Here is a 17,660-nt window from a genome sequence, read left to right as displayed (position 1 = left end):
GTTGGTTGTGCTGCTGTTGTTGGTTCAGATGTAGATGCTGGTGTAGTTGATATTTCTGTTTGAGTTGTAGATGTGGTTTCAGTTGTTGTTTGTGGTTGGGTTGTAGTTGGCGAGGGAAGTTGTTGGTTGAGTTGTAGCATTGTTGTTGATTCAGATGTAGATGCTGGTGTAGTTGATATGTCTGTTTGAGTTGTAGATGTGGTTTCAGTTGTTGTTTGTGGTTGGGTTGTAGTTGGCAGGGAAGTTGTTGGTTGAATTGTAGCCATTGTTGTTGATTCAGATGTAGATTCTGTATAGTGGTGTTTCTGTTTGAATTGAAGATGTGGTTTCAGTTGATGTTGGTTGAATTACTGTTGTTGTTTGTGCTGCTGTTGTTGGTTCAGATGTATGCTGGTGTAGTTGATATTTCTGTTTGAATTGTAGATGTGGTTTCAGTTGTTGTTTGTGGTTGGGTTGTAGTTGGCGAGGAAGTTGTTGGTTGAGTTGTAGCCATTGTTGTTGATTCAGATGTAGATGCTGGTGTAGTTGATATGTCTGTTTGAGTTGTAGATGTGGTTTCAGTTGATGTTGGTTGTGCTGCTGTTGTTGGTTCAGATGTAGATGCTGGTGTAGTTGATATTTCTGTTTGAGTTGTAGATGTGGTTTCAGTTGTTGTTTGTGGTTGGGTTGTAGTTGGCGAGGAAGTTGTTGGTTGAGTTGTAGGCATTGTTGTTGATTCAGATGTAGATGCTGGTGTAGTTGATATGTCTGTTTGAGTTGTAGATGTGGTTTCAGTTGTTGTTTGTGGTTGGGTTGTAGTTGGCAGGGAAGTTGTTGGTTGAATTGTAGCCATTGTTGTTGATTCAGATGTAGATTCTAGGGGTATAGGTGGTGTTTCTGTTTGAATTGAAGATGTGGTTTCAGTTGATGTTGGTTGAATTACTGTTGTTGGTTGTGCTGCTGTTGTTGGTTCAGATGTAGATGCTGGTGTAGTTGATATTTCTGTTTGAGTTGTAGATGTGGTTTCAGTTGTTGTTTGTGGCTGGGTTGTAGTTGGCGGGGAAGTTGTTGGTTGAGTTGTAGCCACTGTTGTTGATTCAGATGTAGATTCTAGGGGTATAGGTGGTGTTTCTGTTTGAATTGAAGATGTGGTTTCAGTTGATGTTGGTTGAATTACTGTTGTTGGTTGTGCTGCTGTTGTTGGTTCAGATGTAGATGCTGGTGTAGTTGATATTTCTGTTTGAGTTGTAGATGTGGTTTCAGTTGTTGTTTGTGGTTGGGTTGTAGTTGGCGAGGAAGTTGTTGGTTGAGTTGTAGCCATTGTTGTTGATTCAGATGTAGATTCTAGGGGTATAGGTGGTGTTTCTGTTTGAATTGAAGATGTGGTTTCAGTTGATGTTGGTTGAATTACTGTTGTTGGTTGTGCTGCTGTTGTTGGTTCAGATGTAGATGCTGGTGTAGTTGATATTTCTGTTTGAGTTGTAGATGTGGTTTCAGTTGTTGTTTGTGGTTGGGTTGTAGTTGGCGAGGAAGTTGTTGGTTGAGTTGTAGCCATTGTTGTTGATTCAGATGTAGATGCTGGTGTAGTTGATATGTCTGTTTGAGTTGTAGATGTGGTTTCAGTTGTTGTTGTTTGAACTACCAGTGTTGATTCAGCTATTGTTGTTGGTTCAGGTGTAGATGCTGAAATAGTTGATGTTTCTGTTTGAGTTGTAGATGTGGTTTCAGTTGTTGTTTGTGGTTGGGTTGTAGTTGGCAGGGAAGTTGTTGGTTGAGTTGTAGCCATTGTTGTTGATTCAGATGTAGATGCTGGTGTAGTTGATATGTCTGTTTGAGTTGTAGATGTGGTTTCAGTTGTTGTTGTTTGAACTACCAGTGTTGATTCAGCTATTGTTGTTGGTTCAGGTGTAGATGCTGAAATAGTTGATGTTTCTGTTTGAGTTGTGGTTTCAGTTGATGTTGGTTGTGCTGCTGTTGTTGGTTCAGATGTAGATGCTGGTGTAGTTGATATTTCTGTTTGAGTTGTAGGTGTGGTTTCAGTTGTTGTTTGTGGTTGGGTTGTAGTTGGCGAGGCAGTTGTTGGTTGAGTTGTAGCCATTGTTGTTGATTCAGATGTAGATTCTGGTGTAGTTGATGTTTCTGTTTGAAATGAAGATGTGGTTTCAGTTGTTGTTGTTTGAACTACCAGTGTTGATTCAGCTATTGTTGTTGGTTCAGATGTAGATGCTAAAATAGTTGATGTTTCTGTTTGAGTTGTGGTTTCAGTTGATGTTGATTGAATTACTGTTGTTGGTTGTGCTGCTGTTGTTGGTTCAGATGAAGATGCTGGTGTAGTTGATATTTCTGTTTGAGTTGTAGATGTGGTTTCAGATGTTGGTTGAAATGCCACTGTTGGATCAGATGTAGTTACTGATGTAGTTAATGTTTCTGGTTCATTTGTAGTTGTAGTTTCAGTTGTAGTTGGTGTTGTTGTTGTTGGCGGAGGCATTGTTGGTTGAGTTGTAGATGCTGGTGTAGCTGATGTTTCCATTTGAGATGTAGAAGTGGTTTCAGTTGTTGTTGGTTGAGCTACCACTGTTGATCTAGCTGTTGTTGTTGGTCCCAATGCAGAAGCTGGTGTAGTTGATGTTTCTGTTTCTGTCGTTGAATCCAATATAAATGATGGTGTAGTATATGTTTCCAGAAGAGTTGTAGATGTGACTTCAGTTGTAATTTCTTGAGTTGTTGTTTGTGCAGCTGGTGATGTAAAAGAAATTAATAAAACAGCAAAGCTTTAATAGATAAAATAGAACAAAGATATTTATAGATGGTAGACAATAGTGACTTGTAGTAGAAAAATAAAGCAAAAATGTGTTATGAGTTGGTTGTAATAAGTAAGCGCATGACGAATGAGAATGAAAGGGAACTGCTCCTCAGGCTGCCATGGTAAAATACACAGAGAGAGTGGTCTGGGTAACCCAGGTGGAAAAAAAGTACATTTCTATAATGTAATTAAAGTGCACTATTTTCGTGCACTAATTTTGTACTTAATATACTGAAAATTATTCTTTAGTACTTCTTAAGACATCGTGTTCAGATCATAGGTTCAGATAGGCTACACACTGTATCAGTGTCCAGTTTGCACATATAATTCATTTGAAGAAGACTTGATGAAATATGTGTGCATAACTACACCGTGCTGGTTCATGTTTGGTGCAGGAGAATATGTGAAATATGTCTATAAAAACTTTAAACACAAATACTTTATTCTGTGTATGAGCTATGAGCCACGTGGCTAGTGTTGTTAAACAACGCGAGCTCCGCGCTGAAACCGATCATATGCGCGCCCCACGTGCATATCATAACAATTGTATTTTTCATGTGTTCGTATTCAAACTCCAGTTCTGACCGCATTCCGGGCAAAATATAAACAACACTCATGTGCTGCTGTGCTGAGGGAAACATAGGCTACGCTCGTGAGTCAGAACACAGAGCAGGCAGAGGTGAATGAGCCGCACTTTGTTACATTTGAATTCTCCGCTGTAATGCGATCTTATGCGAACATATTTTCCATTTGTGCTGGTAGATTACAGCAAAACAATCCACATGCACCCAAACTTCTGCTGTGGTCGTGTCGCAGGAAAGCACATTTTTGTGTTGTAGCACTGAGGAAAGGAGCACCAACGATATGTCTCTGAATGACAAGAGACCGAGGTGAGAGAAGTGATTTCCTCATGCATAATACCGCAATTATAATCTTATGCATACTACAGCGCAGTGATTAGATTGAATGAGCTTTTCGTCATGAATAAATGCAGAAACTGTTGATGTCAGCATGTTCGACCAGCCCATACTTGCAGCCAACCAGCACTCCGGATCTTGCCGGTAGTACACGAAAGAAAAAGAAACAAAAGGGGAAAACGCCACCAAAAATATAACTGTCTTGGTTCGTCCTTCTGTCACGAGTTGGTTGTAATAAGTAAGCACATAACGAAGGAGAGTGAAAGGGAACACGCTTCAATAATAAACTCGGAGAAATACACAGAATAAATGCAACTAAACTACTTCAAACGAGGACGAAATGAGAATGGACGAGAACACAGGGTATATATGCACACAGCAAGCAAAGGGAACTAATGTGTGACTAATGGATGACAGGTGAATAGAATAACACATTAAACAGACTGAGGAAAACTAAGTCACAGGACAGAATCAAAAACGCAACAGAACAGGGCATACTTCTTACAAAGTGACGTATATGTGACCTATAAATGAAATGTTGAACTCTGTTGAACATGGTTTTAAATTAATTAGATGCATTGGTGATCACGCTAACAAAGCACTAAAAAGTGCAAATAAAAAGTTTTTTTGTGTAATTTTAATTTTTGTCCATTGAATAGTGCTACTTAAAAATCAGGCATGGGCACCTCCTCAACTTCACTTGCCCTGAGCACTTAATAAAACAGCTTAATGCCAACGAAGGAAGGACAAAAATTCTCCTTCAATACATGAAGCACAAAAAGATAAATTAGTTCATGATATTTAATCATGAAGAAGGATAAAGTTTTACACAGATTCCAAAACTGAAGGAACCATTGTGGGAATATATATTTTTGAGGACAGTTTGCATTTTTGGGAACAAACAATACTTCACAATGAGAGAGACAGAGAGCAAACTATGAGTATATTTGAACACTCGAAGGGCACTGCGGGAAGCACCCTCCCACAATTCCTTTAGCAAGGACTATATATGATAGCAATTTAAAGGAAGTAACTTTACTTCTATAATCATGTGATCCTTGGTGGCCAAATAGACTCAATAATTATAGCTGCACTTTTCCATACAAGGAATGCATTGACATGAAATTGTCAACCCATGATGCATCTTGAGCTGCCATGTTTGAATGTGTACAAACATTAGTAACATTGGTGAACTAAGGCCAATGGCCTCTGTTATGGCCTCTTTGATAATTTGTTTCAAATTTGAATTGCCTCAATTTTGGTTATTTAAAGTTATTTATTACCAAACCATGATAATTATTATTTTATATTCATTTTGTATAATTTACTTATGTATTTTATGTATATTCCTGTTTATTTTTATTGATTTTGTAACGTTGGCACCCCCTTTGGTGAAACACATTTAAGTATCAACAGAAATGGCATCAGGGGGAGTGAATCAGTTTGAAAATGTGTGTACAAAATCTAAATGGGGAAATGACTGCTGGACTGCTGGACTACTCCCGAATAGTAGAAGTCAAGTTCAAAAATTCCGACGCTTCTACATTAAAGTTAAAAACTGATGCACACACACGGAACAAACAATTCAGACATTCCGATGGATTCTCGACACACTCAGAGCATGGAACGGGTGGATTTGAAATTACAAGGCTTCGGTCTGTGAGTACAAGAATGGAATGTAGTCGACAAAAAGATCACGCTTGACCTAGGAAAGGAGGTAAACAAATGTGCAATAATTATAAACAAGTCTGCATATTTAAGATAACACCACTTTGAACTAATGTATTATATGTGATGATGGAAGAAGGAGAGGATCAGTCTCATGTTGAGATGAATGTACAATAACTGTTAAAACTAATAGGCTCTTGTAGAGCATGACTGGGCATTGTAACAAAAAAAGATAAATGAGCTTCAGAGTTTTATGAAGAAATGTGAAAAATGTTCTAAAAGGTGTTTGACGATGAATTTAACGAAGCACTAAATTAGTTTTATGATTTGCATGCCTCAGTAGAGGCTTTGCTTCCAGAGGATGAGAAATATGCTGATTAGGTGGGTTGGTATGAACCAAAAGTTCAACATTTTATTGATTTTCAAAGGGAATTGGATTCATGGGTGGAGAATGTAAGCTCATTAAATGTATCACCCCAGCCACAAGCTCATACAGATATTGAGCAGGCCCGGGCTGATAAAACAGGTGCAGCTGATTTACATGTGAGACCTGAAGATAGTCTATCAGCCACTTCTAGTAAAGCATCTAGGAGTACTACTTTATCTGCTCATGCACAAGCTGTGGCTGAAGCTGAGAGAGCTGCTATAATGGCACGAGCTGCTGCCTTAGATGAGAAACATGCTCTGGAAAAGGAAGAGGCTAAAGTTATGGCAGAGCTGAAACATAAAAAGGAGAAGCTAAGCACTGAAACAGAACTAGCTACTTCCACAGCCAAATTAAAGGTGCTTGAGCAATTTGAAATATTTGAAACATTTGTCCTAAGGTGCCAAGGGATGGCATGAATGATGGCATAAATGCTTATCTAAACAATGCTGAGAGAAGGCAGTCAGGACCACTTCAAATGATGATCCTTCAGAGGTAGACCCAAGCTCAAATTTTACAACACCACAAATTCCAGTGAGTCATGTAAGGAACTCCAGAAGCAGTTCAACAAGCTCAAGTAAAATTAGCAATCCTGATCTAGCCAATGTCCTGAGAAAACAAAATGAGATTGTTGACTTAATTGCAAAGCAACAAAGAGTATCTTCACTTCCAGTAAAAGAAAAACTGCTAATGCTATGGCAAGAAAGATCATACGACACTGTATTACTTGTCGCAGGCACCACGGTCCTTTAGCCCAACAAAAGATGGCCGATTTGCCTTCTGACCGAGTCACCTGATTTTCCACCATTCACCTTTGTTGGTGTTGATTATTTCTGGCCCATTACGGTGAAAAGAGATGGCAGCAGTGCTAAGCGGTATGGTGTGATATTTACTTGTATGACCACAAGAGCCATTCATCTAGAGATGGCATACTCACTTGATACCGATTCTTGTAGAAACGCCATTCAAAGGTTTGTCTGCAGAAGAGGCCAAAATACAAACATGTGATCAGACAGTGGCACTAATTTCATAAGTGCAGAGAAGGAATTAAGAGAGTCTATAAAGAATATGGATCACAACAAGATTAAAAGGATACTCTTTGAGGACAATATAAACATTTAACTCCCCTTTAGGTGCACACCATGGTGGTGTATGGGAAAGAATGATTGGATTGATAAAGAAAACACTTAATTCTATTCTCAGACAACAAACAATTGATGAGGAATTTTTGCAAACTGCTTTGTGTGAAGCTGAAGCTATACTGAATGATCGCCCCTTAACAACGTTCTCCTCTGACTTTAATGACCTTGAACCTTTAACACCCAACCATCTGCTGATTCTAAAAGAAAAACCTTTAATGACATCTGGCCTGTTTAATAAAGAAGATATGTACTGCAGAAGGAGATGGAAGCAGGCTCAATACCTGGCAGATTTATTCTGGAAATGGTGGATACGAGAATACCTCCCACTTATGCAGAAACGTCAGAAGTGGACACAAAAAAGGAGAAATTTTAAAGACCCCCTGTGGTGAAAATCAAGTTTTTAATGTTGTTTATATGTCTATGTAGTGTTCTTAATATGCTTTAAGACAAACCATGTGCAAATTCATAAGTCAGCACCATTGCTGAGTGTTTTATGTTTGAAACTGCAGTAAACCAAAGACAGTCTCAAACCCGCGGTTTGAAATAGGTGGTGTTTGTGACGTCACAGACTACCTTGTAACTAATCACAACAATGTGCTGGCAGGCTTTAGCATATCATTAACTATGACTGCTCTGAAGCAGGAAAGTCTCAAGAGAAGCCAGGTTATCCCGGTATATTTTCTGTTGATATGAAAAATTGTGCCCATTTAGCAATATAGCAAGTCTATTATGATGTTATGATAAACTATATGCCTTTCTCCACTGACGTTCTGAGTTGTTCAAAGCATTTGTAAGGATACTGATTGTTAGAAGGCAGCTGTCTGACTCTGTCTGAGATGAAGAATGGGAACATGGATTGTGTAACATTAGCAACACATTATTCTTTATATATATATTCTTTTTGTATAATTTACTTATATGTTTTATGTATATTCCTGTTTATTTTTATTGATTTTGTAAGGTTGCCCCCCCCCCCTTTGGTGAAACACATTTAAAAGTGATAGAGAGGATTTTTTCGTCGACTGAGAATCCAAAGACTGTTACTGAGTTTTTTTAAATGAGCGCATGCGTAAGAACATCCCCCCTCCTTCACAGCTCATTTCAAGAGAACGCCTCACAAAACTCGTGCACGAGTATTGGAACACGAGTGTTTACCACCGGCATTCGCTGTGTCGTGTTTGTGGATTCATTATGTCGGACTCACCGCAGGTAACTCATAATCTGCAGTTGTTTCTCCTGTCTCCTGACAAAAATGTGGCATGCGGCGCCTGTGGAGTGTGCAAAGTTACTGGAGCGCGCAGCAGTGATTGACAAGCCAGAGGGCCAATCCGCGCACGTCTCTCACAAGGAACGTCATGGCAGTTATTGACAAGCCAGAGGGCCAATCCGCGCTCGTCTCTCACAAGGAACGTTACGGCAGTGATTGACAAGCCAGAGGGTGATGTTTTTAAGCCCCTACCTCGTGCACAGATGATGTATATTAATATTATTACTTTCAGTGCACCTAATAAATAGTCTTTTATCAGTTAGTAAAGACAGTTTCAAGTAATATTGCAAAAATGTATAAAACAAAACATCCTCTTTAGAACCTTTAAGTATCAACAGGAAATGGCATCAGGGGGAGCAAATCAGTTTTCAACAGCTGTTAAAATGTGTGTGCATGCTGCTGCATACAAAATGGAGGAATGACTACTGGACTGCTTGTACTGCTTGTTGATACTCGCCCCCGAATGGTAGAACACAAGTTCAAAATGTTTCTACAGCCTCCGATATAAATTTTAATCTCACAAAGACTAACTGCAAAACACTACAAAAATGGATGACTTGCACAGAAAATTAGTTTGCTATTATTTAATGAATAAGGTCCTGTTTTTTTTATTTTGTGTGTGAGACAAGTTAAATGCACTGTTGCACAAATCTACCTCTATCTGGTGTCTTTGTATAAATTTGTACCTACATTTCTACATTCACATAATTGCCACATTTGGGCATTTTTAGACAGATTTGTTGATTATTAATGGAGTGGTTAAGTTTTGTGCCATCTGTTTTAGTTTTAAAGGGGACCTATTATGCAAAATTCACTTTTGCATGGTGTTTGACTATAAATGTGTTTTGGCAGTGTGTGTCCTCAACCACCCTATAATGATACAAATCTAACCACTCCTCTTTTTTTAATCCCCATAAATCATAAGCAGTGTCTCAGGACAAGCCGTTTCCAGATCCCTGGCAATGTGACGTTACATTAGCCACAGGCCCCGCCCACGAATGTTGACAGACACTGTTGTTTTAACATAGAATCGACCTGAGTGAGTTCACAGCAAGTTTACACAGTCCAACATTGCTGCACTGACGAGAATGTCTCCCAAGAGTTTTAGGTGTTCTGTAGCTGGATGGATTAATCCACATAGCTCTCTCCATTTACTCCTGAAATCTGAGCCGCTGAAGACGAGGTGGATTAATTCTATTTTAGAAGAAAATGCTCCCTCAATCGAAATTCGTTTATGTCTGTGCGAATCATTTCACACCGGACTGCTTTGTGAACGAATGTCAATAAAAGAGTTTATAGATAATATTTTAATGCACACTTGCACTGTGTTTTATTAAGCTCATACAGAGATTTTCTAGAGTGAAAACGGACGCTTCATATTTTGTGTGAAGTACAATAAACATTATAAAACTCATCGGTAAACAGGCTTGTACTAATATAGTGGATAAATATAAGAAGACAACATAAGTTATAACCGTAATTGAACTAAACTATGCCTGTGCTATCTCTATGCAGCATATATTCGCAGTTTCTGACATTATAGTGCGTCCTGACTGAATCCTGACAAGGGAGAACGAGCTCTTGAAGCTCTGCCCTCTTAGGCTGAGCGCAACAGCTCATTTGCATTTAAAGGGCACACACTGACATGACGCATTTTTGCTCACCCCCCAAAAGAGGCAATTTTAACATGCTTTAAAAAAATTATATTTTGAGCTAAAACTTCACATACACACTCTGGGGACATCAGAGACTTCATTTACATCTTGTAAAAGGGGGCATAATAGGTCCCCTTTAAATGTTACCACGAAGGGGCTTGTATTAAATTCCACATTCCTGATTGCTTGAAATAAAAATAATGAAGAGATTTTACTCCAGTTGATAGATTGACCAATGCTGCATGGTAAAATGCAACGACTGTTTTCAAATGTACTGGTTTGATTAACATGTTGTGCTTAGCCTACACTGTCATTTTCTTTGCACATCAGAGTTCATTAACATTCCTTTTTCTCCACGGAATTGTTACAGGTGATGTGCCGATGATCCGGTTGACTATGGTAAACCTCGGGATAAACAGAAAGACTAATATTAGCGTAGATGATATTCTCCTTCTGATGTAACGAGTAAATCCAGTGTTATAGGAAGTGTTCCCGGTTCCGGCTGACTTAATTTATGCAGCCTAATAATCCTTTAACGGATTTGAAAATATAAATTGATAATGTGTTATGTGTATGACAGGTTAAAGAGATGTGTTTTTAGTCTAGATTTAAACTGACAGAGTGTCTCTGCTTCCCGAACAATGCTAGGAAGATTGTTCCAGAGTTTAGGTGCCAAATAGGAGAAGGATCTACCGCCTGCGGTTGATTTTGATATTCTAGGTATTATCAGCTGGCCTGAATTCTGAGATTGCAATAGACGTGAAGGACTATAATGCTTTAAGAGCTTGCGGTACTGGGTAGCTAAACCATTTAGTGCTTTGTAAGTAATTAGCAAGATTTTAAAATCTATACGATGTTTAACAGGAAGCCAATGCAGTGTTGACAGAACTGGGCTAATATGGTCATACTTCCTAGTTCTAGTAAGAACTCTAGCTGCTGCATTTTGTACGAGCTGTAGTTTATTTATCAGGCGAGCAGAACAACCACCCAGTAGAGCGTTACAGTAATCTAGCCTTGAGGTCATGAATGCATGAACTAAATGTTCTGCATTTTTTATTGAGAGCATATGTCGTAGTTTAGATATATTTTTAAGATGGAAGAAGGAAGAATGCGGTTTTACAGATGCTAGAAACATGGCCTTAAAAAATTAAAAAAATTGGCATCAAAGAGCATACCCAGGTTCCTAACTGACGACGAAGACTTAACAGAGCAGCCATCAAGTGTTAGACAGTATTCTAGGTTATTATGTGCAGAAGTTTTTGATCCAAAAATTAGAATCTCTGTTTTTTCTGAATTTAGTAGTAAGAAATTACTGGTCCAATTTTTTATATCAGCTATGCATTCCAGTAATTCTGTGAATTGTTAAGTTTTGTCAGGGCGTGAAGAAATATAGAGCTGAGTATCACTAGTGTAACAGTGAAAACTAACGCCATGCTTCCTTATGATATCTCCCAAGGGTAGCATGTACAGAGTGAAGATGGTGAGAGTAATATCAGCCTTTTCCTTACAGGACCAGGAGATCATGGATGAGCAGGAGAATGAGGGATGCACACACACCTTGCGGAGAGGTGAGTACACACACACAGACACTGGAGAATGGATGATGGGAGACACTGGAGAGCATGGAGAGAACATGCTGGAGGAACACAGGAGGTAAGTAGAGGAAATTGCTGGAGAATCTTGTTTGGAGAATCGTGGGAGAAACAAGGAGTGAATCCACTATGTGTAAACGAGACCGGACAGAGGAGAGGTGTGTGTTTATATTCCATGATGAGGGTGCAGATTGGCTGGTGTGAAAGCCTGGCTGATTTGTGACACTTCTAGCCAAAATCTCTCCAAAACAAGTGAAGCACTGAGTTTCCCAAGCATGTAACCATACTTTCTCAGGTATTTCCACCCTCATGTTTTCCTCCCATTGCTTTTTAACATAGTCAACTGAATTTTTATTCATTGAGGAGATAGCATTGTATAGTTTACCTATTACTCCTTTCATATTTTCACCTTTGTATGCTTCTATAAAAATCTGGGTCAGTTTAGAAAAAGTACTATTAGGGCTTCTGATCTCTGTCCAAAAAAAAAAAAAAAAAACAACTATAATGATACCTATAAAAATCCTACCTATTGAGATAAAAGTTCTGACAAAGGTTCTGAAAATTATCCAAATCCCCATTAGATATAATTTCACAAATGGATATAATTTCACAATGCCATGAGATATCCAGGCCTTTTATATCTGTGATCATGACGAGCTGGGGCAAATTATGGATCACAGGCTGGCCAACCTAATACTTTTACCTTGCCTACCATACTAATCTGACATCACTAGCTTTAATCTAAATTGTTGTCGATAGCACAACGAACTAGCAAGAATATTTCAGAATTAGAGACACGCATCCAAAATTTAATTGAGGATAGTAAGAACACAAGGGCTTTAGATACTGCTTTGGATGCGACTAGCTTAGTAAACTCTGTACACTGTTCAGTTCTGGCTGTAGAGCCCGTGCAACAGGGCAACTGGGTGACTGAGAGACGGCAAAGTCGCGGGACAAAACACCGCTCTTCCATTCCAATTAGAACGACAAAATGGTTCTCCCCACCCAGTGACACATCCACTGAGAATCCTGTTGAAAGTGCCTTAGTTATTGGTGATTCTATTACATGGAACATGAAAATAGAGACACCAGCTACCATAGACACATGTTTGCCGGGAGCCAGAGTGCCTGACATCAAAGCAAATTTAAAAGTGCTGGCTAATGCTAATCGTAAATTCTCTAGGATTACTATTCACTTTGGCAGTCACCAGGTGCCAGTCGGAGATCACTAAAATTAACATTAAAGTGGTGTGTGAACTCGCAAGTATGATGTCAGACACTGTAATTTGCTCTGGCCCCCTTCCTATTCATTGGAGTGATGATATTCTTAGCAGACTATCATCATTCAATGGCTGGCTGTCTAAGTGGTGTCCACAAAATAAAATAGGGTTTATAGACAATTGGAAAAGTTTTTGGGGCAGACCTGACCTGTTGAAAAGTGATGGTATTCATCCCTCCTGGGATGGTGCTGCTCTTCTCTCTAGTAATATGGCACATAGTCTTAGAGACGAACCTTGACTAACTGGGGCCCAGGTCAGGAAGCAGACAGACAGGCTAAACTGACCATCTGCTAGCTGTCTCATGTCACAGAAGTCAGATAAAACCCAACACATAGAGACTCTTTCATCTAGATATCATCACATAGAGACTGTGTCTGTTCCCCAAATTAGTAAATACAAAAAACTCTCAAACTTATCTGATATAATACAGATAAACAAATGATAAAGCTTGCTTTGCTTAACATTAGATCCCTTTCTACAAAATCACACTTTGTAAATGATATGATTACAGATCATAAACTAGATGTGCTGTGTTTGACAGAAACCTGGCTAAAACCAGATGATTGCATTACTTTAAATGAGCCCACCCCTCAAGGTTACTGTTATAAACACGAACCTCATCTGAAAGGCAAAGGGGGAGGTGTTGCTGTAATTTATAGCAATATCTTCAGTATTACTCAGAGGTCTATAATATAATTCTTTTGAAGTGATGGTGCTTTATGTTACGTTATCTAGTGTACGTGATGAATCCCGCCTGACATTTGTGCTGGCTACAGTATACAGGCCACCAGGGCACCATACAGACTTTATCAAAGAATGTGCTGATTTTCTATCAGAGTTAGTTCTGGCTCTGGATAAAGTCCTTATTGTTGGTGATTTTAATATCCATGTAGATAATGAAAAAGACACACTGGGATTGGCATTTAGAGATATTCTAAACTCTATTGGAGTTCGGCAACACGTGTCAGGACCCACTCATTGTTGTAATCATACTTTAGATCTAATATTGTCACATGGAATCAATATTGATGCTGTTGAAATTCTGCAGCAGAGTGATGACATCTCAGATCATTATCTAGTCTCATGTATACATTTAGTCAAGGCTGCAAAGCCGACTCCTGGTTACAAATACGGTAGAACTATCACTTCTACCACAAAGAGTGCTTTATTTTCCTCAGCATATCAGATAGCTTAGAAGAACTTTGAACACGTTGATTCTGCAACAAAAACTACTGACTCTCTCTTTTCCAGCACTTCAGACACAGTTGCTCCTTTGCGCTTAAAAAAGATGAAAGAAAATAGTTAAATGTCATGGTACAAAGAGCACACTCGGGCCCTTAAGAGAGCAGCCAGAAAATTGTAACTATGCCATCTACTACAGTATAACATCAGACAGTGCATTGTAGTGTCCCTGAGGAAAATTCCATTCATTTATTGCTATAGGAGAGGAAGAACTGTTTAAACTTGTTAAATCATCTAAATCAACAACATGTATGTTAGACCCTATACTGACTAAGCTACTGAAAGAAATGGTTCCAGAGGTCATAGGTCCTCTTCTTACTATCATCCTCTTTTTTTGTCATTAGGATACATACCAAAAACTTTTAAGCTGACTATTTTTAAACCTCTTGTTAAAAAACACAAGTTGATCCTACAGAATTAGTCAATTACAGGCCAATCTCGAATCTACCTTTTCTGTCAAAGATACTAGAAAAGGCAGTACCCTAACAACTATGCTCCTTTTTGGAAAGAAATGGTATCTGTGAGGTTTTCCAGTTAGGATTTAGACAATACCATAGTACTGAGATGATTTACAGATGATTTGCTCTTGTCATCGGATCATGGCTGTATTTCGTGTTACTAGATCTTAGTGCTGCATTTGACACATCAACCACAACATTCTTTTGAATACACTCGAAAATTATGTTGGCATTAGTGGAATTGCATTGGCAAGGTTCAAAATCATACTTATCTTACCGTTATCAGTTTGTAGTAGTAAACAAAGAAACATCATATCGATCACAAGTTCAATATGGAGTACCGCAAGGCTCAGTACTACGACCATTGCTGTTCAGTTTGTACATGCTTCCTTGGGAGATATCATTAGGAAGTATGGAATTAGTTTTCACTGTTATGCTGACGATACTCAGCTCTATATTTCTTTGCACCCTGATAAATCTTTTCAATTCACAAAATTAACGGAATGCATAGCTGATATAAAAAAATTGGATGACTAGCAATTTCCTACTACTTAATTCTGAATAAACAGAGATTCTAATTATAGGACCAAAAACCTCCATACATAATAACCTAGAATACTGTCTAACACTTGATGGATGTTCTGTCAAGTCTTCTTCGTCATTTAGGAACCTCTTTGATACCAATCTTTCATTTGAAAGCCACGTTTCTAGCATCTGTAAAACCGCATTCTTCGATCTTAAAAATCTATCTAAAGTACACTATGGGTTCAAATGTACTATAAGTGGTATCATTTTTAAATATAGAGATAGTATATTAAAAGCAAATTTTAGTTCATATTTCATGGTGTCTCAAAATAGCACAGTTGAGTACACTCAAATTTCAGATTATCTTAAGAAGTACTAATAAAGAGGTTTTAGTAAATTAAGTACAACATTAGTGCACAAAAATAGAAGTGTACTTTTTTTCACTGTATATATGTGCACCATGTAATGTGTATCAAACCTTTATAGGGGACATATCATGAAAAGTCTTTTTCCATGTTTAGGTGCTATAATTGGATCCCGGTGCATCTACCAAACGAGAAAACGTGAAAAAGGAAAACCCAGTAACTTTGTTTTGGTAAGCCTATCTCTGCAAGCATGTAAAAAAATTAGCTGCTCAGATTTCGCTCCCTTTGTGATGTACTGTAGGAAGGGGATCTTATTATAATATTACCGCCCCGTGGACCTGTATGTTTCCACCCACAGGGCTTCTTGTACTGTTTAATTCAGCTCTTACAGTGTTTTCTGGAGTGAAAATGGACATTTCATTACAATAAACTTTATAAAACTCATCAATAAAGTTTTGGCCATCATTTGGATGGGGTCCACTACAACAGGCTTGTATTAATAGTGGATAAAAGCAAGATGACAACATAAGTTAAAACCATAATTAAACTAAACTATACCTGTTCTGTCTCCTTGCAGCAAATATTCTTGGCTCTAGGCATCATTGTCCGACTCCGGTTCGAACATATAAGGCTGAACACCCCCACTGACAGTTTCTTACATTTTCAGTGCATGAGATTGTCCTATTTCATTGTTGCATGAGCTCTTGAAGCTCTTGTTTACTTCATTTTACCACAAATTCGTTTACAAAAAAGGCACAATTTGATGCATTTTCAGCAAGATTAAGACTAAAAAATGGTGCTGTGCTGACTACATTGGATCCGACAGTAATGCCGCACCACACAAGTGCGAGTAACTGTTTTTATTATGTGGTACAGATTGCTTGATAAGTACTTCAGTATAGTACAGTATATAAGTACAGTGTTTATTATTTTTTAAATTGTGATTGAATTATATACAGAAAGCGATCAAAGAACACTCTCTTTATAATGGCTGAAGCTTACAGTTTATCTCTCGCCAAAACACCCGTTATGAATCTCTGTATTTACACCGTGTTTGCACTGTTAGTAATGATGGAAGCATTTCTGAGAGTGCAGAAACCAAGTTCCAATGACATGATCACTGCCATCACATGATCAACAGGCTGTCAATGGCTACAATGATCATCGAGAGTAGACCTAAATATTGCTATAATCAACACTTTTCATGATTAATTCATCTTAACAGCTGTAGCTCCTAATAGTAAAAACGTGGTAAAGTTTTCGCAATGCGAGGTCAATCCCTAACTGCCTGGCAGCACCAGTTCCACATGTAAGACTTATTTCATATGCAAACATGTCAGACAATCACAGCAGTGGGTGTTTACACAGAAGTTTCACAGCAGACACACCCCTTCAAACAGAGCGTTCAGACCAGAGGGCTAAAACCAGGGTAGAAAAATAGCTTTTTATTTCTAAAGTATGACCATTTTTGATGTAAAAATAATACTAAGTTCATATAAGTTCACCTCAGGAAACACTATGAAATAATAAAAAAATAAAATAAAATAAAAACATGCAGTTCATGATTTGCATCATAATTTTTTTTAATCATTACATTTGCCTCTGTTAACAATTTTAGCTATTTTTGTTACCCAAGACTGTAAGAAATTTTGCAGTCTTTATATTCCTTAACATTGTGGTTTGAACAATCATTCATGCAATTTCTACCACAAGTTTAAATTCTACTAAAATTAAGATAGACCTCTTACCTGTTGGTATTGATCTACCAAGCAGTAAAGCCAATCCAGCATATAAAATAAATTGATTCATCTTTCAAGAGTTTGCTCCCAAACTTAATGTGAGGGGGAAAAAAATCCCTCTGAGAAACAACCTAACATGTAATGCTTCTGATTGATTTAAATGACTGAGGACTGATATGTTTTATCATCAAACTAATACTGTCCTTAACTCCACCCACCAATAATTGTATCACTTATATAACAGGTTCTCAAATATACTGTTAAAAATAGCAAATAACTAGGTTAACTGTTATAACTGCACTGATCCAATTGAACTGTCACGTTCCTACATTCTTGTGTGGTTACTCTTTACTTACAGTAACATTAACCACTCCTTTACGGTAAGGAACAAAAAAGTGCCCTTATAGACATGATGTTACATGTTTGAACATACACAGCATAAACATTAAATCTTTTTTTTTTTTTTTTCTCTCTGTCTTGTATGATATCTGATAAATCTCAATAATAAAAAATAAATAAATAAATACAGTTATTAATAAGGAAAACCAATTTTATCAAATTGAACCATTGCGAAACAACTTGTGGAAAACAGTGGAAAACAACT

The 17,660-nt window shown here is 38.0% G+C and overlaps 1 protein-coding gene across 1 annotated transcript; it reads right to left on the bottom strand.

Annotated features, from left to right (window-relative positions):
- Positions 1–379: 379 nt before the first annotated feature.
- On the bottom strand, positions 380–17,202 carry LOC125262675 (mucin-5AC-like). The gene is made up of 2 exons (XM_048181493.1): positions 17,066–17,202; positions 380–2,715 (listed from the first exon to the last, which is right to left on the bottom strand). The coding sequence occupies exons 1-2, from the start codon at positions 17,124–17,126 to the stop codon at positions 380–382; spliced, it is 2,397 nt and encodes a 798-aa protein (XP_048037450.1). The 5' UTR covers positions 17,127–17,202.
- Positions 17,203–17,660: the final 458 nt, after the last annotated feature.

This window comes from Megalobrama amblycephala, linkage group LG2 (genome assembly GCF_018812025.1).
Source record: "Megalobrama amblycephala isolate DHTTF-2021 linkage group LG2, ASM1881202v1, whole genome shotgun sequence".
In the NCBI taxonomy this organism is placed as follows: domain Eukaryota; kingdom Metazoa; phylum Chordata; class Actinopteri; order Cypriniformes; family Xenocyprididae; genus Megalobrama; species Megalobrama amblycephala.
This window is presented reverse-complemented; position numbering and strand designations above follow the sequence as displayed.

Bases quoted from the DNA above. Each gene is read 5' to 3' on its own strand.
- LOC125262675 (XM_048181493.1), bottom strand. From the start codon at position 17,126: ATGAATCAATTTATTTTATATGCTGGATTGGCTTTACTGCTTGGTAGA. The intron at 2,716-17,065 runs GTAAGAGGTCTA...TTACATCACCAG, and splicing joins TGGTAGATCAATACCAACAG to CTGCACAAACAACAACTCAA.